This window comes from Loxodonta africana, chromosome 1, assembly GCF_030014295.1.
Source record: "Loxodonta africana isolate mLoxAfr1 chromosome 1, mLoxAfr1.hap2, whole genome shotgun sequence".
In the NCBI taxonomy this organism is placed as follows: domain Eukaryota; kingdom Metazoa; phylum Chordata; class Mammalia; order Proboscidea; family Elephantidae; genus Loxodonta; species Loxodonta africana.
Window position 1 is genome coordinate 212,990,585 of NC_087342.1, and position 25,832 is coordinate 213,016,416.

A 25,832-nucleotide genomic window follows, 5' to 3' on the forward strand; every position below is an offset into this window, starting at 1 on the left:
CCACTCGCACCACTCCAACGACTCCTGCCACCCAAACGCTTCCAAAGGCGCCGTGGCCCTGCCGGGACCCGGCGGCGGCGAGCAGCGAGGCGGCCCTAGGGGCACGGAGCAGGTAAGCCCATGCATTATTGAAGCCTCGGGCTGGTAATGTGACCAACAGCCCCGAGGGACTGGGGCGGGCAAGAGGGTGGACTTTTCTGCGACTCTTGCGCAGGGATCAGCGTTCAGAGCTGCTTCAGTCTTTAGTCTAAAACATAACTTTTGCGTGCGCTTTTCTTGGAACCTCATTTCACCTCCCCCCAGCGGGCGAGAGAATGTCAGAAACGTGGAGAGTGTTCGGGCGAGAAAGTTCTCGGGGTCCGTACTAGTTGGGAACGCTCCGAACTCCTCCGACGGGCTCTGTGCTGCCGACTTGTTGCCCAGTCCTGACTCCCCTTGCCTGGTTGAGAGGGGCGAGTGTCCCTGCATCGCGCAGTGCGGGGCGCCGGGCCAGTGATCGCCAAGAGGGTACGTGGCCGCTTAGGAGAGCTTGTCGCGCAGCTTCCAGCCCGGGAAGGCCGGGCCCCCGGGGCGTCTGCAGGGAGAGGGTGGAGAGAAAGTGCTGTGTGGTCGGCAGGCAGGAGAGCGGTTCCTAACCAGCCGCTTGGCAGGAAACGTGCTCGACCTCCCAAGGTTTCTGCACCCTAGGGTGGGGCCCTGCCAGCGACACCGGCGAGACTGAGGGGACGGGGGGGTGGGGGTGGGATTAGTCTCGCGCGGTCGCTTTTTCTCATTTTCTGGACTCCTGACATCTCTTGAAGCCCTGGTGGCCCAGTGGTTAGCAGGGTCGGCGGTTCGAACCCACCAGCCGCTCCGCGGGAGGAAGATGTGGCAGTCTGCGTCCTAAAAATTCCGACCCCATAGAGAAACCCCGTGGGGCAGTTCTACTCTGTCCCATAGGCTTACCAGGAGTGAGAATCGTCTCGCTGGCAATGGGTTTTTTGGTTTGGCATCTTTTGCTGCAACTGACAAGGTAATTCATGGCTCCCTGTGGCTCGGGGTGGGAGGCTCGGGTTGCCCAAGGCTACTTACAAAACCAATAAAGCATTAGTTTTAGTCAGTGCAACTTTAAGAAGCAACTTTGTTAAAAGGGATTTTTTTTTTCCCCCAAGCTCAGATTACGAAAGGGACTCGTTCCCGAGTTCTTTCAAGGGTAGGGGAAACGCGCCCAACCGCCCAGCGCCGGGGAGGACTTTGCTTTACATTGAACTGAGGAGCCCGCAGTCTACTCCACGGCCCCGCTCTCTGGGGTGTCCCGGGGAGGTTCTCTTTCCCAGTCTCCAGGTGGGCTGGAGGAGGTCTTGGCGGCGTCACCTGATCCGCCAGAGCCTCGCAGGCGGTCCCTATGCCGCGCTGAGGGGGTCCGTGCCCCGGGCGCTACAGCTGGAGCGCACGGAGCACGGTGGAAGCGCATTGGTCTTCAAGATTCACCGGGTCGGGGCTGGCTGCGGCCACCGCATCCGTCCCCTTCTAACTTGCACTGCCTCTGGACGCAAAGTGGCCCTTCTGGCAGGTTGTTGGCGGGCGCGGGGAATGAAGCCGGAGGAGGCTCTGCAGGCAGGCGCGAGCTGGAGGAATGCGAAGCCTGTGGGTGCTTCAGCCTTCAGTGTACCATGCGGGGAAGGCCAGGCTTTACAGGAGCCATTTCCCCAGAGTTTATGGGACGGACGAGGCAGCTTTTTAACGTTCTTCTGGATGTTTACCTGGAATTTATTATCCCTGTAAACAATATTAGGAAACCTTGGTGGCTTAGTGGTTAAGTGCTACAGCTGCTAAGAAAAGGTCAGTAGTTCAAATCCACCAGGCACTCCTTGGAAACTCTATGGGGCAGTTCTGCTCTGTCCTATAGGGTCCCTATGAGTCACAGTCGACTCGACGGCTATGGGTTTGGTTTTAAATAACTTTAATCACACTATTACCCTTTCCTGGAGCGCTTCCGAGAGTGAACGGCAGTTTTTGGCACTCAGTGGTTTTACTGTGTTTCAAGCAGAGTGGCGTACGCTTGCCTCCTTAGCTTTCCTTCCCGCTCTCTCTAGCATTCCCAGGTTTGGATTCCCATTGTAAATGAATGAGTAGTTTTTGCTCGAGGACCTAAACTGCATCCCTATGATTGCACATTATCGAATGGATATACGTATATGTAAACCCATTGCATTGGAGTGGATTCTGACTCATAGGGATCCTATACAGCAGAGTAGAACTGCCCCATAGGGTTTCCAGGAAGCTCCTGGTGGATACGAACTGCCAACCTTTTGGTTAGTAGCCTTAGATCTTAAGCACTAGGCCACCAAGGTTTCTCTCTCTCTCTCTACGTATATAATGTAAAAACCCATTTCAGCTGAGTCTGTTCCAACTCATAGAGACCCTATACGACAGAGTAAAACTGCCCCATAGGATTTCCAAGGAGCACCTGGTGGCCATATACACACACATGTACATATATCTCTATGTGGGGTTTTCATGAATCAGAACTGGAGGGCAACTAACAATAATATATATATATATATTCTTAAAATAGGCGTGTTAACTGGTCTTCCTTGTGGACGTATGGATATTATCCTATCACTGACAATGTTGTACTTCAGGATAAATCTTGAAACCTTATTTTTGACTATGAATGCAACACCGTTCCTCCTCGAGTTGACATTCCCAACATAGTAGACTATATGATTGTCCGATTCAAAATGGCCAATACCAGTCCATTTCAGCTCACTAATACTTAGGGTATCGATGTTTATGGGTTCCATCTCATTTTTGACGATTTCCAATTTTTCTAGATTCATACTTTCCAGGTTCTGATTATTAATGGATGTTTGCAGCTGTTTCTTCTCATTTTGAGTTGTGCCACATCAGCGAATGAAGGTCCTGAAAGCTTTACTCCATTCACATCATTAAGGTTGATTCTACCTCGAGGAGGCAGCTCTTACCCAGTCATCTTTTGAGAGCCTTCCAACCTGGGGGGGCTCATCTTCCAGCACTATATCAGACAGTGTTCCGCTGCTATTCATAAGGTTTTCACTGGCTAATGCTTTTCAGAAGTGGACTTCATCGTCTGTCTTAGTCTGGAAGCTCAGCTGAAACCTGTCCTCCACGGGTGACCCTGCTGGGATGGTATCTGAATACCGGTGGCATAGCTTCCAGCATCACAGCAACACAAAAGCCCCCACAGTACGACAGGACTGACAGATATGTGGGGATGGCACCACCACCAACACCATATATTCTTATATTGTATAACTTGGACATTATTTTAAAATTCAAATGTTAATTTTGCTTTTAAGGTCATTCCTGCCCCCCCGCCCCCCCCCCCCCCACTTTCATGCCAGATTTATTGCCACAAGCACTTGGCTTCCGGTTCATATGACAGCCAGAAATGTTCTGAAGAAAGAGTTGGTGAACACATACATAGGTGAATGCCTTGGTTTCGGTGAGAGACATCTGGCTAAGGTTTGCAGAACATCGTTATGAAGGAATGGAAAGTGGGCAGTGATAACAGTAAATTACACTTATATAGGGCTTAAAATATCCCACTCATTTCTCAGTTTCTCACCTAACGTTGTGTGGAAGATGGCATTCTTCATTTCATGTGGAAATGGAGGGTCACATTGGGTCACATTGTTAGTGGTGAAGCTGTGATTCTGTCTCCTGACAATCAGTTATAAGTTGCTGCAGCCTTTAGTAATTTAGAAGGATGTCTCCTTTGCCTTACGTTACTGAAACTGGAGTCCCTGGCCATAAGTGGTAACACGTGGCAGTCAGCGCCTATCACTTTTTAAATGGTCCTCCATTACTCTTTGTCCTCCACATTCTTTTTCTGTCCTCTGACCCCCTTTTCTGCTGGATCTTTGCAGCATGCAAGGGTTTTTGTTACCAAGAAGAGAAAGTATGAGAAATTATCTAAATTAAGGACAGTGGCAAAATGAAGCATAATAATAAAGAAATATTACTGGTAATGTGCAAATGAAAAGAGTCCTATGTAAACAATTTACTTTTCTCTTTTACGAAATGGGAAGAGTCTTTGGGAAACATTGTTTGACTAAGACCAAATGGGAAGGAAAGCATTAGAAATCTCTCTCAAAGGGGACATTTGCTTTCCGGTAAAGAGAATTTTTGTTGGGAAGACATGATTTTCCATAATAAAATTTTATATGCATTCTTCTGCACACATTTTTGGTTCTTGAATACAATAAAATACATTTAAGAATTAAGCAAAGCTTTCTATTTTTATACATGAAGAAAGAAACTAACCACATAATAATTCATACAGGCTTAACAATAGTAGAACAATATAAAAAATTTTAGAAAAGTTTTTTATGCTGTCATAAAACCTGGCAGGCTGGTGATCCAGTCCACATACTCCTCCCTACTAGAGAGTAAATTGTTCCTGGAACTTCAGTGATCTGTCACAATTTCGACCTGCCTCAAACTCTTTAATAACGCTTAAAACTTTTTCTAATGTAATTTTGACCTCTAAACTATGAGAACACACCTTTTTTCTAACTCCATCTGAAAAATAATGTAATTATATAACAGAGATATAAAATTTTATATGTTATAAAACAATACGACCATATGTTGTGTGTTACTGACTATGCAAAGGCCCTCGACTGTGTGGATCATAACAAATTATGGATAATGTTGCCAAGCATGGGAATTCCCGAACACTTAATTGTGCTCTTGAGGAGCTTGTTCTTAGACCAAGAGGCAGTGGTTCGAACAGAACAAGGGGATACTCTGTGGCTTAAGGTCAGGAAAGGTGTGCGTCAGGGTTGTTTCCTTTCACCATACTTACTCAATCTGTATGCTGAGCAAATAATTGGAGAAGCTGGCTTATATGAAGAACAAGGGGCATCAGTATTGGAGGAAGACTTATTAACAATCTTCGATATGCAGATGACACAATCTTGTTTGCCGAAAGTGAAGAGGACTTCAAGCACTTAACAATGAAGATTAAAGACCACAGCCTTCACTATGGATTACACTTCAACATAAAGAAAACAGAAGTCCTCACAGCTGAACCAATAAACAGTGTCATGATAAATGGAGAAAAGATTGAAGTTGTCAAGGATTTTATATTACCTGGGTCCACAATCAATGCCCATGAAAGCAGCAGTCAAAAAATAAAATGACACATTGCATTGGGCAAATCTGCTGCAAAAGATCTCTTTAAAGTGTTAAAATGCAAAGATGCCACTTTAAGGACTGAAGGTGTGCCTGACCCAAGCCATGGTGTTTTCAGTCACCTCATATGCATGTGAAAGCTGGACAGTGAATAAGGAAGACTGAAGAAGAATTGAGCCTTTGAATTGTGGTGTTGGTGAAGAATATTGAATATACCACGGACTGCCAAAAGAATGAACAAATCCGTTTTGGAAGAAGTACAACTAGAATGCTCCTTAGAAGCAAGGGTGGAGAGACTACTCTCACATACTTTGGACATGTTATCAGGAGGGATCAGTCCCTGGAGAAAGACTTCATGCTTTGTAAGGGAGAGGGTCAGTGGAAAAGAGGAACGCCCTCAACAAGAAGAATTGACACGGTGGCTGCAACAGTGGGCTCAAGCATGACAAAGATTGTGAGGATGGCGCAGGACCAGGCAGTGTTTCATTCTATTGTATATAGGGCTCCCCTGAGTTGGAGTGGATTTGATGGCACCTAACAACAGCATGTTGTGTGTATCCTTGAATATTACATATTATAAAATATTTTAACAAGTGAAATACAAAGTTATATGCAATTAAAATATTAAATAAAATATTTTGTAAAATACTAATAGCACATGATGTGCCCTTGAATGAAAGGATTGGGTTGTCCAGTCCTGGCTAGCAGGATACCCTAGTTCTGATATCTGTTGAAGTATGTGAATTAATATCCATTATCCACAGATTGAGGAGCCATGGTGGCGCAGTGGTTAAGTGCTTGGCTACTAAATGAAAGGTGGTGGTTCCAACCCACTGGCTGCTCCTTGGGAGAAAGATGTGGCAGTCTGCTTCTGTAAAGATTTACAGCCTTGGAAACCCTGTGAGGCTGTTCTACTCTATCCTATAAGTTTACTGTGAGTCCGAATCGACTTGTTGGTAATGGGTTTGGTTTTATCCACAGGGATATATATATATATACGATTAATTTATTTCATTGTCATTTTGGGGTACTTATAAGGGGTTATTGGCAGGTTAAATTACAATTCTGCTAGGGTTGTGGGGGCACTGTGTTCCAGGGACTATTAGGGCAATGCAGTACTCCAGCCATTGGCAGTCATAAGATAAAAGAGAGGTGGTATCGCAATTCCTTAAGTTCTAAAGATTAAAATTATTTTATCTGAGTGGTACCTGTACTTGGAAGCATTCATAGGTGCACCTTTCAGAATAAAATCTGTGTCAGTGGATATAACATATTAACTGTCCGGATTTACATCTTGAAACCAGACCAGTCCTGCGATCCAGACTTGGATATCCAACTGCTTTTTTGTCATCTTCACTTTAATATCCTGAATCTCTTATATCCAAAATCAATTCCCAAATCCTATTGGCCTTTATTTAATATCTAAAAAAAACTTCCCACATATTTACCCATTTATCATTGTTAAGGCCACAATCTTTTCTTGCCTATAATATTACAATTGAAAGACTAGCACAGCAAACACCCATATGCCCTTCGCTTAGATTCCTCCATTATAATTTTGTAATATTTACTTCATCTCTCTCCCTGTGTATATATGCTGCCCTGTTGGAACTTAAGTTGGAGATATTATCAAACTTCATTGATAAATTTCACCTTCTCTTATGATCAAATCCATTCTCCTGTATAACCACAAAAACCATTAATCAGTGATAAAGAAATTTAAAATTGATACAGTGATAATGTCTGATATATAGTCCAAATTCATATGTTTCAAATTATCTCTAAGGTGACCCCCGTAAGTTTTTTTTTTTAATTCTTAAGTCAGTCAAGGATTTTACCTAGTTATTGTCTTGGTTTAGTCACCTTTACGCCACAAAATTCTCCTTCCTCTGTTTTTTTTTTTTTTCTTGCTACAGACAGTATTGAAGAGCCCTGGCTATTTGTTTTGAAGTCTGCCCACAGTCTGGGTTTGTCAGCTCATGATAAGGTTTATGTTCAACAAATTTGTCAAGTATACTGTGCAGTTGTATATTTTCCCTTGCATCACACAGTGCTCCATTATTGGTCATGTCAAGTTTGATCACTTGGTTAAGGTTAGGGTTTTTCCCCCCAACACCTTGTTATGAAAAGAATTTAAATATACAGAAGGGTTGGAAGAATTTTCATTCAGCACCCATGTACCCATGCTCTAGGTTCGTCAATGAACATTTTGCTGTATTCTGCCATAGTCTTAATTGGTTCCCCATGTATCACTCTGGTATACCTCTAAGCCAAGATCTTTTAAAAAGGCAAATCTGATCACTTCCCTGCATAAAAGAATCCCCCGGATCCCCATTGCTCTTCAGGAGGCTCTTAACTTTTTCTCGTCTCACCTCCCTTTTTAGCTAATTAAATTCTTCTCATCCCTGAAGGCTTGGCTCAGAAGTCCCTTATTCAAGAAAGCCTTCTCTAATTTCCCAGGGTAGTCAGATTCCTCTACTGTATACTCACATTGCTCTGTGTTTTTCCTTTGTACATTTGTAGTATATGCGTATTGTAATGAAAGAATTCATTACATAATTAATTGTTTATTGCCCATAAGCTCCATGAGGAAGGGGGCCGTGTCTCTTGTTCATAGCCATATCCTTGTTGCCTAGATTAGTGCTTTACACATGGTAAACCCATTGCTGTTGAGTCAGTTCTGACTCATAGCACCCTGATAGGACAGAGTAGAACTTGCTCCATAGGGTTCCCAAGGAGCAGCTGATAAATTTGAACTGCTGACCTTTTGGTTAGCAGCTAAACGCTTAACCACTGTCCCGTCAGGCCTCCTACACATGGTAGGCACTCAAATATTTCCTGAGCAAATGGTTACTATATTTGTGTGTGTGTGTGTGTATTGTGTGTAATTATATAGTATATTCAAGGGGGCAGTGGTGGGTTGAACCCTTGTGGTGTAGTGGTTAAGAGTTCAGCTGCTGACCAAAAGTTTGGCAGTTTGAATTCACCAGGCGCTCCTTGGAAACCATATGGGCAGTTCTACTGTGTCGTATATGGTCGCTCTGAGTTGGAATTGACTTGACAGCAATGGATTTGGTTTTTGGTTTTATGTGGGAGACCCAGGTCTGGTTTCCCACCAGTGAACCTCATACACAGTCACTGAAGCCTTGCATGTTGCTATGATGCTGAGCAGGTTTCAGCAGAGCTTTTAGTCTAAGATGGACTAGGCAGAAAGGTTTGGAGTTTTACTACTGAAAATTAGACAATGAAAACCCTGTGGATCACAGTGGTCCAGTCTACAACTGATCATGGGGATGCCCTAGGATGGGGCAGTGTTTCGTTCTGTTGTGTATGAGTTGCCATGAGTTGGGGGTCACCAGGAGTCCCTCACTCAATGGCAGCCAACAGCTACAATGTATATTTAAGTCAGCACTTTCCTTTTCTTTTTAGGTATTGATGTCAAGTTGGACCATTATTGAAAATTAGAAGTCTTAAAAAGAAGACCTGATAAAGTCATTGGACTACATTGAAGCTCAGCAAAAATGGCCAAATATGGAGAACACGAGGCCGGGCCTGATGATGGGCAGAACGAGTTCAGTGACATCATTAAGTCCAGATCTGGTAGGTAGTGGAAGCTTAAGAAAATTCTGGATGGTTATGTGTAAACTATTTAGAACACATAAGTTTTTGGGCTTGGTTTTGCATCATTCTTATGAGGCATACTTCTTTCGAGAAGCTTAGCTCTGACAAATGATGATTATATTGTAAAAGGTAAGGTCTCTAAGTGGCCTATCTTAATTTCTCAGCCTGATTTTGTCTCCCTGTATGTTGACTGGCATTGCTTGGTGAAACTGCTACCAGTAGCTGACTGCTGTTCATTTAGAAGAATACCTCATTAAACAAAAATATAGCTAGGCTTTTTTTTTTCTGCTCTAAAATTGAAGGGATTATATGGTTAAAGTAGGAAGTAGCATAGGTTCCTGGCAGGATGGATCGTCTCAGGTTTTGACTCCATTGCCATGTATCTTCACCTTATCCCAGACCTATTGAATAAGACTTTCTGTCTTTTTAAAAAGCTTTAAATATGATTCTCAGGCAAAGCCAGGAGTAAGAACTACGGATTTAACCTAGTAATAACTTGAATGGTGATTACTTCAGGCCCTGTTCAATTCTATGGAAAGTTTCTGCTCCCTCAGGGGAACTTGCTCTCTGACTAAGTTTTTGCAAGCTCAGTGGGCAGGGCCTTTCTGAGCTTTGGAAACCGCACAGTGCCCTGCACTGGGTGTGAACACTTTACTTAAGTAACTTTGAGAGTTACTTTGAGATATAAAATTACATCCAGTGTCACTTAAAAGCAAAAAAGGCACCCAAAGCCTTTTTTTTTTGGCTGTGCAAACCATCTTTATATTATATTAGGAACTTATCATTTGAAACTGCGGATGTATGCATTGAAACAAACTCTAAATTAACTGTCTTAAGATACACATTTCCCCCCTATGATACTGGTTGGTTGGTGAGGACATTGGTTATTACAGACTGGGCTCTAGTATGTAGTGATTATTATGTAGGTTGAAGGATCTCTTGGAGGTACAGCTTAATATCCTGTTTTAAAACATGCACTGAAGATGTTTTATTCCTCTAAAATTATTTTGCTTTTTAAATGTCTTGTTATTATAAAGTATTGCGTAGATATAAGGGATTATTAACATCTTCTTAAGAGCACAGAGTGTATGTCCAGAAATATATAAATATAACAAAGAGGAAAATGGAACAGAGACAGTTTATTACATCTCTGCTTGTCATGTTCTATAAATTGTGACGAGGTATATTCTTAAACAGCTTTTTGAGTCAATCTTCATTACAGTAAGACCTTCGATATTTATAACTATGTACTTTAACCATGTTCATAAAAGAGTAATTATGTAACTTTAAAAATACTGGCAATAGGTGATGAGCAAGTATACTTCCAAATGGTTCTTTAGATTTAAAATTGTTATTTAAAAAGGGTGAGCGCTGTCATATACTGCCTGGGGACAGTTTGGCAAAATGTGTTTTTAACCCGTGCGTACCAGTTGGCCCAGTGATTCTATTTCTAGAAGATTTTTTCTAGGGAATAAGCAAAGACGTACATGCAAGGAGTTGATCACAGCATTATTTATAATAATATGTTATATATAGTATATTACCATAATTAAAAATATTTTTAATTGAAAAGTTTTAATTAAAAGATATTAAATATTAAAAAGATATATAAAAGAAAACCAAACCCACTGCCATCAAATCAATTCTGAGGTAGATATATATAACATAAGATCATTCATAAAAATCCAATATTGAGGATTGGTTAAGTCATTGTTTCACAGAGTGTTATGAAAGGAGCCTAAGTGCTAGGATGGGTAATGTGTAATTCAAAAAAGGATGTCATGCTCAAATAACTTTAGGAAATAGTGGTTTAAACTGACACCGTTTCTTTATTGTAGGACATCGGAACAATACAGAATCTCAGGGGGACTGATTAAATTAGGGTGTGTCCGTGAAGTGGAAGATTATATATTTATAAAAATGATATGTATATATATGAACATGAAATGTGTTCTTAATAAGTAATTATAAGTAAATTTCTTCTAAGTAGAAGTATATGTGCAATATTAGTTCATATACGTGAACAACATTTTCACAAAAAAAATTAGCAGTGTATACACTAAAATGTTAATAGTGGTCATCTCTGCATGTTGGGATTATTATTATTATTGTTTTTTATTTGCTCGTATGTATTTTCTAAAGGTTTTCAATGAACCTGTATTACTTAGTTCTTGTATTTTTAAGGGCTCTCAAATTGCTTAGAATATTTTCATGCCAAGTCTATGACTATTCCTTTTTTTGTGTGTGGCACCTTCTTCAAGACATGTTGGAAATTCAGCTGTTGCATATCTGAGGTATGAATCACACTCTTTTGGCTGGATTATGTTGCAAAGGACAGTAGATAAATTTAGATTTGAGTGGGCTTTTTAGCCCTTTTTTTTTTTTTTTTTCTTATTAGCCCTAGAGGAGCCCTGCTGGCAGAGTGGTTAAGCCCTTGGCTGCTAACCAAAAGGTTGGCAGTTCAAACCCACCAGCCTTTTCAAGGGAGAAGGATGTGGCAGTCTGCTTCTGTGAAGATTACAGCCTTGGAAACCCTGTGGGGCAATTTTACTCTGTCTTATAGGGTCATTATGAATCAGAATTGACTCCATGGCAATGGATTTGGTATGGGGTTGTAGTCTCAGGTTTGCTTTCTGGAAGGCACTTTTTGATTCTTTGAAAGTAAATGCTTACTATACAGTGGTAATGTCACACGGTACTGCAAAACTTACATATTGAAAAGAGATTTTTTAGTCCAAGTTAAGATGAAGGAATCATCCATATATAATACATATTTTTAAAAGATCCTGTGTGGACATGTTCTCTGCTGAATTTGTTGCTTTTTCATTTTTTAAGGAATGTTTTCCTAAAGGGGAATTTTGATTCTAACCTGCTTCTCTAGATTTCTTCTTTTTGAGGAATTTTATATTTGTATGTGTATAGGGGGAAGGGTGGAATTGGGGTAGAAAGAAATTAACATTGAGTATTTATAAATAAAAAATTTTTTTTTTTAAATTTTTATTTATAGATAAGTTTAGTCTCCTGGTTTATAAAGATTCAACCTCTCCCCCTTCCCCCCCCATCACTGAGTTTGGACAGTCTAAAAGCCTGGTATAATAAAAATATTTGTACATTTTATGTTAAACTATTCAGATTGTTCATGTTGCCCTCATTTACTATTAATTTGTTTCATGCTGTGTGTGAGATTTTTTTTAAAAGTTATGTTCGCCATCTAAACAAAAATATGACATTATTAAGGATGGACTATAAGATGTTGTTAGTTGCTGTCGAGTCGATTCTGACTTATGGTGACCCCATGTGTGCAGAGGAGAGCTGTGCTCCTTGCGTTTTCAATTCTGTGACCTTTCGGAAGCAGGTCGCCAGGCTTGTCCTTTGAGACACCTCTGTGGAGTTTCAACCTCCAACCTTTTGGCTAGTAGCTGAGCACTTAACTGTTTGCTCCATCCGTGGACCCTATAGTTTCAAGAATATAATAAGCCATACATTTATTTATGGTTGTAGTGTATTTCCTTGAATTCAGGTGAATTGTCAAAAAAGACTTATAAGAATTGCGACCTTTAGTGGTTAGGGGTTTGAAATTGGGTAAAAGTAGACCTTTCTTTTTTTAACTTAAACTAGTTGTGGTTGAGTCCACTCCTACTCATGGGGACTCCCATGTATGTCAGTAGAACTGTGCTCCATAGGATTTTCAGTGGCTGATATTTTGGAAGCAGACCACACCATCCTTCTTCAGAGGCGCCTCTGGGTGGACTCAACCTCCAGCCTTTTGGTTTGCAGCCAAGCACTTTACTGCGTGCACCACCCAGGGACTGACTCCTTTCTCTAACTTAAAGGCATGTAAGTCGAATTCGTCATCAGTGACTGTATCGTTGGCAGCCTTAGTTAGTAGACTTCAAGAAGCTTAAGAAACTAGTAAATATTTTGAGAGAGTAGGCCTAAAAAGTGAAATATATTGCCAATGAAGTATGTGATGTGTAAACTTCCACTTGGAGCATTTTAAATATGAAAATTGGCGTGGGATGCATATAAAGCAAAACAGTACTCTTATTTCACTCAGTCAGTAACTAACAGAATTTAAAGGTGCATCCTTTTCTGTTACTCTCAGTGTTGCCGTGGTAAGTTTTAGCCCAGAAGCCCTTAAAGAGGCCTCTAGATATAGGTGTGGCAGCTAGATGCTTGTGGAGTTGTTGACAACCTGGAGGTTAGAAACAGACTCTCAGAAAGGAAAGGACCATTTGTTGAATGAATTAGTCAGGTAGGCTCCACCTTTTGTATGACTCAGTATGTTCTTTAAAAGATCACGGGCAGGAAGGCTGACTGTAAGAATTCTGTGGTTTCTTCCTTCACTGTTTCTTTTCTTGTCTAATCATGGGATTTAAGAGGGAAACCTTAGAGGCCTAATTTAGCCATGCCTGTGATGTGATGTGGTAACCAGCCTCTGCATGCACACCTTCAGTGATGGGAATGGTGATGATGATGAGGATATAATTCTTGCACTTTGAATTTACTGAACGCATACTGTGCGCAGATATGGCACAAAGAATTTAATCCTCACAACTACCTGTTTACAGATGCTGAATCTGAGCCACACAGAAGTAATTTGCTGCACTGGCCTGCTTGCTGTTTCTCCAAAAGGCCCAGTTATACCGACCTCAGGACCTTTGCACACCCCTCTTCCTCCTGTCTTTGCTAGGCTGGCTCCTCCCTGTCATTTAGATCTAGGCTTAAATGTCACCACCTATGAGAGATCTTGCCTGCAGACTTTAGAAAGTAGCCGTCCCCTTCACTCTTGATTACAACACTGTATTTAAGTTCCCATATTGTCCTTATCACTTTCTGATACTCTTCTTGTTTTGTGCATTTGTTAATGTCCTAGCCACTAGAATTTAACTCCACAAGGGCAGCTACCTATACATCCCTGGTAGCCCAGTGCCCCGCTTATAAAAAGTGAGCTATAAATATGTATTCAATGAAAAAGCCTACAGAGCTTGAAAGTGCCAGAGCTGGGATTAGAACTCAGGTGATCTGACTTCCAGAAACCCTGCATTTGATTGACCTCTGCATAGTGACCAGAGAGGAGCCCTGTTGGCACAATGGCTAAGCTTTCAGCTGCTTACTAGAAGGTTGGCGGTTTAAACCCACGAGCCACGCCACAAGAGAAAAGACCTGGAGATCTGCTGCTATAAAGATTACAGCCTTGGAAACACTATGGGGCAGTTCTACTCTGTCCTCTGGGGTCACTATGAGTTGGAATCAACTCGATGGCAGTGGGGTAAACATATAGTCATTTTGTGCCTACCTCTGTCCCTTAGAATTTTGCACTGTATCAATTATTTATTACACAATTCTGCTGCTGCTTCCTTCACAGTTACCAAGGTTGGGACCCTGGGCTGTGAGGTAGAGCTTCACTAGGTCCCTGGTTGGCATCACAGCTCTGTTGGAGGAAAGCCAAGTGCAGGAGACACAGCCTGCTGCTTCCAGGCCTGTCACAGCCCTTCTTTAATTTTGGCTTCTGTCCCTTTCTTTGTCCATTGATAGTTAACAAAGGAGAAGATATCAGAGGACAGGCAGTCCTCTGGGTGGAAGGCAGAAAAATTGATAACCTGTTCCTGATGTGAATTCTTTTTTCTTTTTCCCTGACTGCTGCTCAAGGCTTTTAACTGCTGGTGAAAAAAGGTAGTGGATTTCAGGTGCACTGAGATTTGGCACAGCCTAAATCCTGGTCTGATGCCTAGATTAAGTATTTGGGGTGTTGAAAGAACTGGTAGAGGTGGGTGAGGGAGGGAGGAGAAGGGAGACCAGTCAGATCAAAATAAAGAAAATTACTTAATACCGAATATTATACCTGGTTACACTTATAGCAGGCTCCAAAAAATATGCTATGTTTGGAATACAGCAAAGTCCGCTTACCACGATTTAGTTTCATAAAAATTTCGAGGAAGATGACCTTATTTGTAAATTTTTCAGAGATCTTTCTTAAGGAAAGACAGTGGTAAGTTACATTTAGGGAGTCATTGATCTCCTTCTCTTTTTCCATTTAAAGAAATATTTGTAAGGGTTTTTTTTTTTTTTTACCTGAAGAGATTGAAAAGAGATTGAGGGGTTGTGAAAGATAGTTCTTTTTTTTTTCTTCCCCTGAAGCTTTACTTGGCTGGAATACCAGTGCTTCGAAGGGACTTCTTTGAGTAGGTTTCTTTTTTTTGCACAAACCCTGGGGATTGGTGGCGATGGATAGTAATGCTGATGGAAATTTGACTCTGGTGGAGGAAACCCTATTCTTGTAATGAGTATTAAAATATTCCCAGTTTTGTTAGCTCATTCTGCTGAAGTGCTACAATCGTAAAGTTTTTGGTGTGACCGCGATTCTCTTGACCTGTTACTGTGGTCGTGAAAGCTTTAGAGGAGATCAGTGAACGACCAGAACACATGACTTGCTGAGAATGATTCTAAACAAAGAATGTGTGTTAATAATATAGACAGAGTAGACGACTCAATTTTATTGAACCTTATTGGAACCCAGAAGTTTGACCTAGATGGTGATATGATGACTTTCTGGAAACAAGGGATCATGCAGTACCATTTGAGCAGTTGTAAATATTAGCTACAACTTTATTTCAGCATTTGAGAAAGGCTACTTAGAAGTTTCGGAAGTAGATTATTTTTTGCCCTTAAACTGTGGGTGAAGGAATAGGGGTTTGCTATCTTATTGTTTTTGTATGTTTTAAATGTTTAATAACATATAAACCCATTTTAGTATTTCAAATACAAGTCAGCGTGAGGGGTTTTTGATAGATACTTATTTCTGAAATAATAACTTGTGGAATGAGATATCTAAACCTTGATCCTGGGTTTTCACTTTTGCTTGCTTTTTGCGGGGAATAGATACGTCAGCTCCAGGAAGCAGGTGAAGTTCCCTTTTTGCATGCAGCACTCCAGCCTTCTCCAGCCTTCTCACTTGTGCCTTGGAACAATCAAAAAAACAAAACCAAACAGCTGCCTTTGGGTCAGCGCAGGCTCCTGGGTCGCCTGTGTGTATCAGAGAAGAACTGTGCTCCACAGGGTTTTGAATGGCTGATTTTTAGGAGGTAGATCACCAGGCCTTTGTTTTGAGGTGCCTCTGGGTGAACTCAAACTTCGAACCTTTTGGTTAGCAACTGAGCGTGCAGTGCCCAGGGACTCCAAACAGTCAAATAACTGAGGTTATTTATGTCCTATAACACTGTCCGGGGGTGGTGCAAATGGTTAAGCTGTTCGAACCTACCTGGAGGTGCCCCGGAAGACAGGAATCAATTCGATGACAGCTGGACAACAATAGTAATTTATTTCCTGTGGGGTTTCTCTATCAGCAGCTTGATCTCTTGGCCTAGTTTAATAAACGGAATTGTTTGTGGTATGCCTATGTTGCAGTTAAGATTAAGATTTGGAGTGATATAACCTTACATGGATTTTGAGAACTCAGTTTCTTAAAAAAAATACGGTTCTATCACAACAGTTGGGCAACAACATGTAAAGCAAGAGAATAACATTTTTGAATATTTTCAAATGGACTTTTTTTGGATTGCTGAGTGGCTGGCTGATTATGATTATTTATGTCCTGTTTAATTTTTTTTTTTATTAACTTTTATTGACCTTCAAGTGAACGTTTACAAATCAAGTCAAACTGTCACGTATAAGTTTAGATACACCTTACTCCGTACTCCCCCTTGCTCTCCCCCTAATGAGTCAGCCCTTCCAGTCTCTCCTTTCGTGACAATTTCGCCAGCTTCCAACTCTCTCTATCCTCCCAACCCGCCTCCAGACAGGAGATGCCAACACAGTCTCAAGTGTCCACCTGATACAAAAAGCTCACTCTTCATCAGCATCTCTCTCCTACCTACTCTCTAGTCCCTTCCATGTCTGATGAGTTGTCTTCGGGAATGGTTCCTGTCCTGGGCCAACAGAAGTTTTGGGAACCATGACCGCCGGGATTCCTCTAGTCTCAGTCAGACCATTAAGTACGGTCTTTTTGTGAGAATTTGGGGTCTGCATCCCACTGATCTCCTGCTCCCTCAGGGGTTCTCTGTTGTGCTCCCTGTCAGGGCAGTCATCAGTTGTGGCCGGGCACCAACTAGTTCTTCTGGTCTCAGGATGATGTAGGTCTCTGGTTCATGTGGCCCTTTCTGTCTCTTGGGCTCTTAGTTGTCCTGTGACCTTGGTGTTCTTCATCCTCCTTTGCTCCAGGTGGGTTGAGACCAATTGATGCATCTTAGATGGCCGCTTGTTAGCATTTAAGACCCCAGACGCCATATTTCAAAGTGGGATGCAGAATGTTTTCATAATAGAATTATTTTGCCAATTGACTTAGCTGTTTAATAATTTTAATATTTAATTATGTAACAAAAATTTTTTTCAAAGACCATGAAAAAGCACACAATGCTATTTCTGGTGCAGCAGAGAAATCCAATTAAAAAAATATGACTTTAAGTTTTTTTTAAAGTGGTACAACTTTGAAACAAATATGAGGCTGTTGTAGTTTGAAAAGTATTATCTGTTTAGATATTCTTCTCTAATTCCATAGTTTTAATATTTGCACATTTCTTCAATTCCCTTTTGTAATTAAGATTTTGTTATACAATATTTATGCCAAGAGGATTGTGGGAGAAATTGCATTTTGAGGTTGACACTAATTGATTGGTTCTCTTGCTCCTTAATGGCCATGTGTGAGTCATGTTATTTAACATTACATAGATTTATATATGTGTTTTTATTTTGAAAGTTGGTTTTCAGGCTTGTCCTGTATGGAATTCTTAACTTAGGCAGCATGTTAGAACCATCCCTTGGGATTCTGATACAGTCATCTGGGGTGGGGCCTGGGCATCTGCAGTTTTAACAAGCTCCGTGAGTTAGCCTCCTTAGTGCCGTTGATTTATAGATAGGGAAGGCAGGTTTACATTCTTGGAACTGAAGTGAAAGTGGTATGTGCATTTCAGAGGAGCCTGTAGTCAAATGTTTAGATTATTTCTACTTATAGACACTTTCCTTTAAACAATTTGAAAAGGTAATGAATTTCATGGTATTGGGCATTTTTTTTCCTTTTGCCCGCTATTTTGAAGTGTTTGGGCTGTGTTGAGCAAAGGTAAAGCTGAGAAAAGGGAGTCAGGAGAACAATGAAACTCTGTGCATTTCTTTGTGTGGCCCGTTGAGCCCAAAGATCCTGCTATGTATGGCACAGACATATCTCTTCATTGGTTTCCTGAGTCTTCCACCTCACTGTATTTAACCTCTTCCTGCTGTGAGGGGGAAGTCAGATCCTGAATTCTTCCTTAGGTAGGCGGGAGGATGGAGTCTTCTGATCAATTCCTTATAAAAACTTGCTGTGTATATTTTCTACGAAATGATTTTTCTAAGACAGCTTAAAAGGATTATGTGTTTTTGATTCATGGTGGGTGGAAAAAACCACACCCATCCTTTCTATTTTGTTCTGATTTTCATATCTGTAAGGTTAGAGGAAAGTATTACATATGTATTTGCCTCCTTGTTTTTGTAAGCTTAAATAGGTGACATCTGGTACTTGTAGTTAATATAACTGTACTTCCTTTTGAAATAAAATAATCTGGCAAGATTTTTTTTAGAATGAGTGGATTTTAGAAGATGAATAACGATTTTTATGTTCAAGATGAATTAAGAAGTGAAGTGAGTTGTGGAACACCACAGAAGTCCCTGTGGGTCTGTACATACATACGGCCCAGTGGTCTGCTTGTGATGTTCTTACATTCAGTAAACCAAACCAAACCAAACAAGCAAACGAAACCCAAATCTGTTATAGACCTTGGGTTGTTTGCAGGTACACCTTTGAGCTCTAATCTTTAATGTTTTTGAAGGTAAAGGAAGGGATCTTTGTTTCTTTATTGATTGAACAACTTTCAGAATGATTTGAGATGCATGATTGCTTGTCCGTATGATTGTGTGGAATTGAGGACACGTCTCAGAATTTAACGGGACCTCTTTCTGGGCATTTCGAAGATTGAGGATTATAAAGGGAGCACGTGGGAAGGCCTGAGTGGGACAGTTGTTTATATTAGAACAGAGACTTGTGTGTGGAGGTTGGCCCTGTTAAGTGTGGGGTACAGTGCCACTTAGGATGTGCTTCTTCGAAAAAAAGAGACAATAAAATAAAAGCCATAAAGCCGACTCCAAAACAAATAGACTTAAAAGCAAAATTTGATGACAAGTTGTAAAAGATCTGTTTCTCAAAGCGAATTGTTATATGGGTAGTTTTAAAATTATATTGTCTTTTAACAACTAAAATGCAAATATTGACTTGGAGCTAGGAGAATGAATCTGAGTGTTATTTGATGTTGAAGTCTCCTGATCTTAATCAAAAGCCACCTCCTGAGGGTTTCTTCAAAAAAAACTGTGTGCGTATTCTAGCTTACTGTGTTATCCCATGTAGCTATTTCATAGATGTTTAGAAAATTTCATACTGCAGAATGTAAAGTTATTGGTTTGTTTTTACATGTGGTGCTAGGGGCTAACTCCATAACTTGTAACATGTTGTTGTTGTTAGGTGCCATTGAGTCATTTCTTACTGATAGCAACCCATGTACAATAGAACGAAACACTGTCCGGTCTTGTGCCATCCTCTCAATTGTTATGCTTGAGCCCATTGTTGTAGTCACTGTTTCAGTCCTTCTAGTTGAGGGTCTTCCTCTTTTTCACTGACCGTCTACTTTACCGAGCATGATGTCCTTGTCCAGGGACTGGTCCCTCCTGATAACATGCCCAAAGTATGTAAGACAAAATCTCGCCATCCTCCCTTCTAGGGAACAATCTGGCTGTACTTCTTCCAAGACAGATTTGTTCTTTTTCTGGCAGTCCATGGTTATCTTAGTCATCTAGGGCTGTTATACCAGAAATACCACAAGTGGATGGCTTTAACAAAGAGAAATTTTTTTTTCTCATAATCAGTAGGCTAGAAGTCCAAATTCAGGGCGTCAGCTCCAGGGGAAGGCTTTTTCTCTCTGTTGGCTCTGAAGGAAGGTCCTTCTCGTCAGTCTTCCTGTGGACTAGGAGCTTCTTTACGCAGGAACCCCAGGTCCAAAGGATGTGCTCTGCTTCTGGTGCTTCTTTCTTGATGGTATGAGTCCCCAACTCTCTTCTTGCTTCCCTTTCCTTTTATCTCTTGTAAGATAAAAGGTAGTGCAGGCCACATCCCAGGGAAACTGCCTTTACATCGGATCAGGGATGTGACCAGAGCAAGGGTGTTACAATCCCACCCTAATCCTCTGTAACATAAAATTAAAATCACAAAATGGAGGACCGTCACACAATACTGGGAATCATGGTCTGACCAAGCTGACACATATTTTTGGGGACCCAGTTCAGTTGCCCATATGCAAGTTCAAGCTGAAACCGAAGAAAATCAGAGCAAGTCCACGAGAGCCAAAATATGACCTTGAGTATATCCCACCTGAATTTAGAGACCATCTCAAGAATAGATTTGATGCATTGAACACTAGTGACCGAAGACCAGATGAGTTGTGGAATGACATCAAGGACATCATCCATGAAGAAAGCAAGAGGCCACTGAAAAGACAGGAAACAAAGAAAAGACCAAGGTGGATGTCAGAGGAGACTCTGAAACTTGCTGTTGAGCGTCGAGCAGCAAAAGGAAGAATTGATGAAGTAAAAGGACTGAACAGAAGATTTCAAAGGGCGTCTCGCGAAGACAAAGTAAACTATTATAATGACATGTGCAAAGAGCTGGAGATGGAAAACCAAAAGGGAAGAACACGCTCGGCATTTCTCAAGCTGAAAGAACTGAAGAAAAAATTCAGGCCTCGAGTTGCAATAGTGAAGAATTCCATGGGGAAAATATTAAAGGACGCAGGAAGCATCAAAAGAAGATGGAAGGAATACACAGAGTCATTATACCAAAAAGAATTAGTCGGATGTTCAACCATTTCAAGAGGTGGCATATGATCAGGAACCAATGGTACTGAAGGAAGAAGTCCAAGCTGCTCTGAAGGCACTGGCGGAAAACAAGGCTCCAGGAATTGATGGAATATCAATTGAGATGTTTCAACAAACAGATGCAGCGCCTTTGCCAAGAAATATGGAAGACAGTTTCCTGGCCAACTGACTGGAAGAGATCCATATTTATGCCTATTCCCAAGAAAGGTGATCCAACCGAATGTGGAAATTATAGAACAATATCATTAATATCACATGCAATCAAAATTTTGCTGAAGATCATTCAAAAACGGCTGCAGCAGTATATCAACAGGAAACTGCCAGAAATTCAGGCCGGTTTCAGAAGAGGACGTGGAACCAGGGATATCATTGCTGATGTCAGGTGGATCCTGGCTGAAAGCAGAGAATACCAGAAGGATGTTTACCTGTGTTTTATTGACTATGCAGAGGCATTCGACTCTGTGGATCATAATAAACTATGGATACCATTGCTAAGAATGGGAATTCCAGAGCATTTAATTGTGCTCGTGAGGAACCTTTACATAGATCAAGAGGCAGTTGTTCGGACAGAACAAGGGGATACTGATTGGTTTAAAGTCAGGAAAGCTGTGCGTCAGGGTTGTATTCTTTCACCATACCTATTTAATCTGTATGTTGAACAAATAATCCGAGAAGCGGGACTATATGAAGAAGAACGGGGCATCAGGATTGGAGGAAGACTCATTAACAACCTGTGTTATGCAGATGACACAACCTTGCTTGCTGAAAGTGAAGAGGACTTGAAGCACTTACTAATGAAGATCAAAGACCACAGCCTTCAGTATGGACTGCACCTCAACATAAAGAAAACAAAAATCCTCACAACTGGACCAATGAGCAACATTATGATAAACGGAGAAAAGACTGAAGTTGTCAAGGATTTCATTTTACTTGAATCCACAATCAACAGCCATGGAAGCAGCAGTCAAGAAATCAAAAGACGCATTGCATTGGGTAAATCTGCTGCAAAGGACCTCTTGAAAGTGTTGAAGAGCAAAGATGTCACCCTGAAGACTAAGGTGCACCTGACCCAAGCCATGGTATTTGCAATCACATCATATGCATGTGAAAGGTGGACAATGAATAAGGAAGACCGAAGAAGAGTTGATGCCTTTGAATTGTGGTGTTGGTGAAGAATATTGAATACACCATGGAATGCCAAAAGAACGAACAAATCCGTCTTGGAAGAAGTATGGCCAGAGTGCTCCTTAGAGGCAAGGATGGCGAGATTGCATCTTACATACTTCGGACAAGTTGTCAGAGGGATGAGTCCCTGGAGAAGGACATCATGCTTGACAGAGTACAGGATCAATGGAAAAGACCCTCAAAGAGGTGGACTGACACAGTTGCTGCAACAGTGAGCTCAAGCATAACAACGATTGTAAGGATGGCGCAGGACAGGGCAGTGTTTCGTTCTGTTGTGCATAGGGTGGCTACGAATCAGAACCGACTTGACAGAACCTAACAACAACAACAACAGGTCCATCCATGACAATGGTATATTCAGTATTCTTCACCAAGTCTGTAATTCAAACACACTGATTGCCCTTCAGTCTTCTTTATTTATTGTCCAGTTTTTGTAAGCATATCAGACTATTGAAAACACCATGGCTTGGATCAGGCACACCTTAGTCCTTAAAATGACATCTTTGCTTCTTAACTCTTGAAAGAGGTCTTTTGCAGCAGATTTGCCCAGTGCAATGCGTTGTTTGATTTCATGACTTCTGCTTCCACGGGCATTGATTGTGGATCCATGTAAAATGAAACCCTTGACAACTTGAATCTTTTATCTGTTTATCATGATGTTGCTTATTGGTCCAGTTGTGAAGATTTTTGTTTTCTTTATGTTGAAGTCTAATCCATACTGAAGGCTGTAGTGTTTCATCTTCATTGGTAAGTGCTTCAAGTCTTCTTCACTTTCAGTGAGCAAGGTTGTGTCATCTGCATGTCACATATCAACCCGTAATCACATATTCAACCCTGTCTTGATACTGTTTGTATAGGAAAATCAGAGTGGACTTGAATTATTTTGGTTATGTCTCTTTGTTGTTGTTGGAATCAAGTGAATTAGTACTCATGGTGATTCCATGTGACAAAGTAGAACTGCCCCATAGGGTTTCCTAGGCTATAATCTTTATGGAAGCAGATGGCCAGGTCTTTATCCTGTGAAGCTGCTAAAGGTTGGTTTAAACCATCAACCTTTCAGTTAGTGGCTAAGTGCTTAACCATAACAACACTAGGGCTCCTTTTGACTTGAATTATTTGAACTTATTTGTGCATTTTCAAGAGATGTAACCGGTTATAGGGTTCCCGGGGTGGTCCAAATGTTTAATGCACTCTGCTGCTAACTAGGAGGTTAAAAGTTTGAGTCTACCCAGAGGTGCCTCGAAAGAAAATCCTGATGTTCTATTTCTGAAAAATCAGCCATTGAAAACCCTATGGAGCACAGTTCTTTTCTGACACACATGGAGTCACCATGATTTGGAGTGAACTCCACAGAAGTTTTTTTTTTCTAATAGTTTAAAATATCACACTTGCTTGTGTATCTTATTCATCCAGTACATGCTTATTGGTCAGTCGTTTTTGCTAGATGCTGGGCTCAGAGGTGAGCAAGACATGCCTCTGTTCTTGACCGCTCTCAGGCTACGTGGGAAGACAGGCCGAAATAGACATTCCTGCACAAAAGCCAATGCAGAGTACAAAATGAAGGCAGTGGGAACAGGAAAGGTGGAGGGACCAGCTCTCTTGGGAATGAGGGTGGGGCCTAGTAGAAGAGGGCTCCAAAGGGAGGGGAATTTGAGGCTGTATCTTGAAGGGCACATAGGAGGCAGCCACGTGGACAATGAGGAAGAGCATTCCAGGTTGATGGAAAAGAACAGTGGATTTTGAGTGTGTAGCTGGTAGTGGAAGGAGCCCTCGTGGAACAGTGGTTAAAGTACTCAGCTGCTAACTGAAAGGTCAGTAGTTTGAACCCACCAGCCGCTCTGCAGGAGCAAGATGTGGCAGTCTGCTTCCATAAGATTGAAAGCTTTGGAAACCCTATGGGCAGTTCTCCTTTGTCCAGCAGGTTACTATAAGTTGGAATCAATTTGATGGGATTCGAAGGCAGTGGGTTTTTTGTTTTTTTTTTTTTTAAACTGGTAGTCGAGGGTCCTTGGGGGTGTTGGGAATGACGGTAAGAAGGCTGGGTATAGGTTGGGGCCAGATTTTGAAAGCCTTTTTCAAGCAGGTTGAGGGGATTGATCTTTCCCCTGTAGGGAGCTGTTACAGGATTTTAATTGGGCTAATGACTCTTTTTTTTTTTTTTTTAATGACTAGCTCAAATCTGTTTTTCAGAAAGAGAACCTGGTTGACAGTATGACAGATAAATTAGAAGGGAGTGGAGTTGGAGACAAGGGGCCAGGTGAGAGTTGTGAAGGTAATTAATGATGGGGCTTGGACCAGAGTGATACAGGTGGAGGTGGAGTAGAGGATAGGATTTGAAGGATGGTTGGCAGTTAGTAGCAACGTATTTAAAGCCTCAGTGTAAGATTCTTTTTTGTGGAATTTGTTTTGTTTCTCGATCAGGTGTATAGTTTTCCAAATCGATGCAATTGAAGTTTTTTGGCATTTTCAGTTTTTAGCTTTCCCTCCAGGATTATTTCTCATCTTGATTAATTTCTTACCATTTAAAAGTTAGTTCCATTCCTCAGTTGACTACTGCTGTTTTTCTCATATTGCTTCTGGGATAGTTTATTTAGGTAACTTGGAAATAAATTTCAATAACACTTGAATTTTTTTTCTATATGTTGTTAGTTGCCATTGAGTTGATTGCGACTCACTGCGACCCCATGTGCGCAGAGCAGAACTACTCCATAGGGTTTTCAAGGCTATGACCTTTCAGAAGCAGATTGCCAGGCCTCTCTTCCAAGGAGCCTCTGGGTGGGTACTGCCAACCTTTTGGCTAGCAGCCAAGTGCTTAACCATTTGTACCACTCCTTTTTCTATATGGAAACCCTGGTGGCATAGTGGTTAAGTGCTACAGCTGCTAACCAAGAGGTCGGCAGTTCGAATCCACCAGGTGCTCCTTGGAAACTCTATCGGGCAGTTCTACTCTGTCCCGTAGGGTCACTATGAGTCGAAACCGACTTGACGGCAGTGGGTTTTTGGTTTTCCTAAAGTCATGCTTTAGAAAAACTTAGATTACTGAAAATGAGAAAGTTTATTCATATTTATTTAGTATAATATATTCTTTGAAAAGGTAATATTAATCTCAGCCAAAACATGGTGATAATCATCTTGGACAGCTAAAGGAACATCTGTATGTGAAGAGAGCCTGGAACACTATTTCAGAGGAACTTTAATTGGAGAGTAGAATGTTTGATGTGATGCTGTGAAGGTAATGTCATCCTACATTACTAATTTCAGCTTCAACAGATAGGATAGAGTAAATGCAAATTAAAAATAAATTAAGAGCAGATGTTGAGAAATAGCTTTCATTCAGGGAGTAATTAAATGGTGGAAAGGTCACTGGTGTTCAGTCAATAAAGCTGGGATGCTCAGACATCACAATTATTCAGGTAACAGATGCTTCTCTTAGTGTGGTGTTTCTCTGTGGTGCTCCTCTGTGGATGTTTTGGAAATAGGAGAAGGAAGAGGCTGTTGCTGTCATACTGTTTTTCTTGTAAATTCCATCCTTCAGATCCTTATATTCAGTAGGCTCACTTTGAATTCCGAGTATATAGCTGAGGTTTCAGAAATGGGGCTCCTTTCACCTTTAAGATAAAACAAACGATCTTGTGTAAAAACTCTTGGCAGGCGTTGTTGGGTTGTGTATTGGTGCTACCTAGGTGGTTGATTCGGCCAGTTTAAGGCTCTTGACTGTGAATCTAGCTTTCTGTAAAACTCAGCTCTAGTTTGTGAAATGAGGACCATTAGAGAGAGACTTATTTGTCTGTCTGTATCTGTATGTCTGTCTGTCTCTCCCATCTATCTCTCTGTCTGCCTTGTAAAAGATATTTTGAACGGCATTTTGTTCCTTTCCTACTATTATATGTCAGACACTTTAATTGGCACAGGGT

General features: G+C 41.2%; 1 protein-coding gene across 2 annotated transcripts in view; it reads left to right on the top strand.

Moving 5' to 3' along the window:
• The window catches only part of UTRN (utrophin), a 616,684-nt gene continuing 590,852 nt past the window's right edge, over positions 1-25,832 (top strand). For both annotated transcript variants that reach the window (XM_064291826.1, XM_023551169.2), the window contains exons 1-2: positions 1-112; positions 8,590-8,760. In XM_064291826.1, coding sequence (XP_064147896.1) covers positions 8,682-8,760 — 79 coding nt within the window. In that variant the 5' untranslated portion in view covers positions 1-112; positions 8,590-8,681. The remainder of the gene's footprint in view (positions 113-8,589; positions 8,761-25,832) is intronic.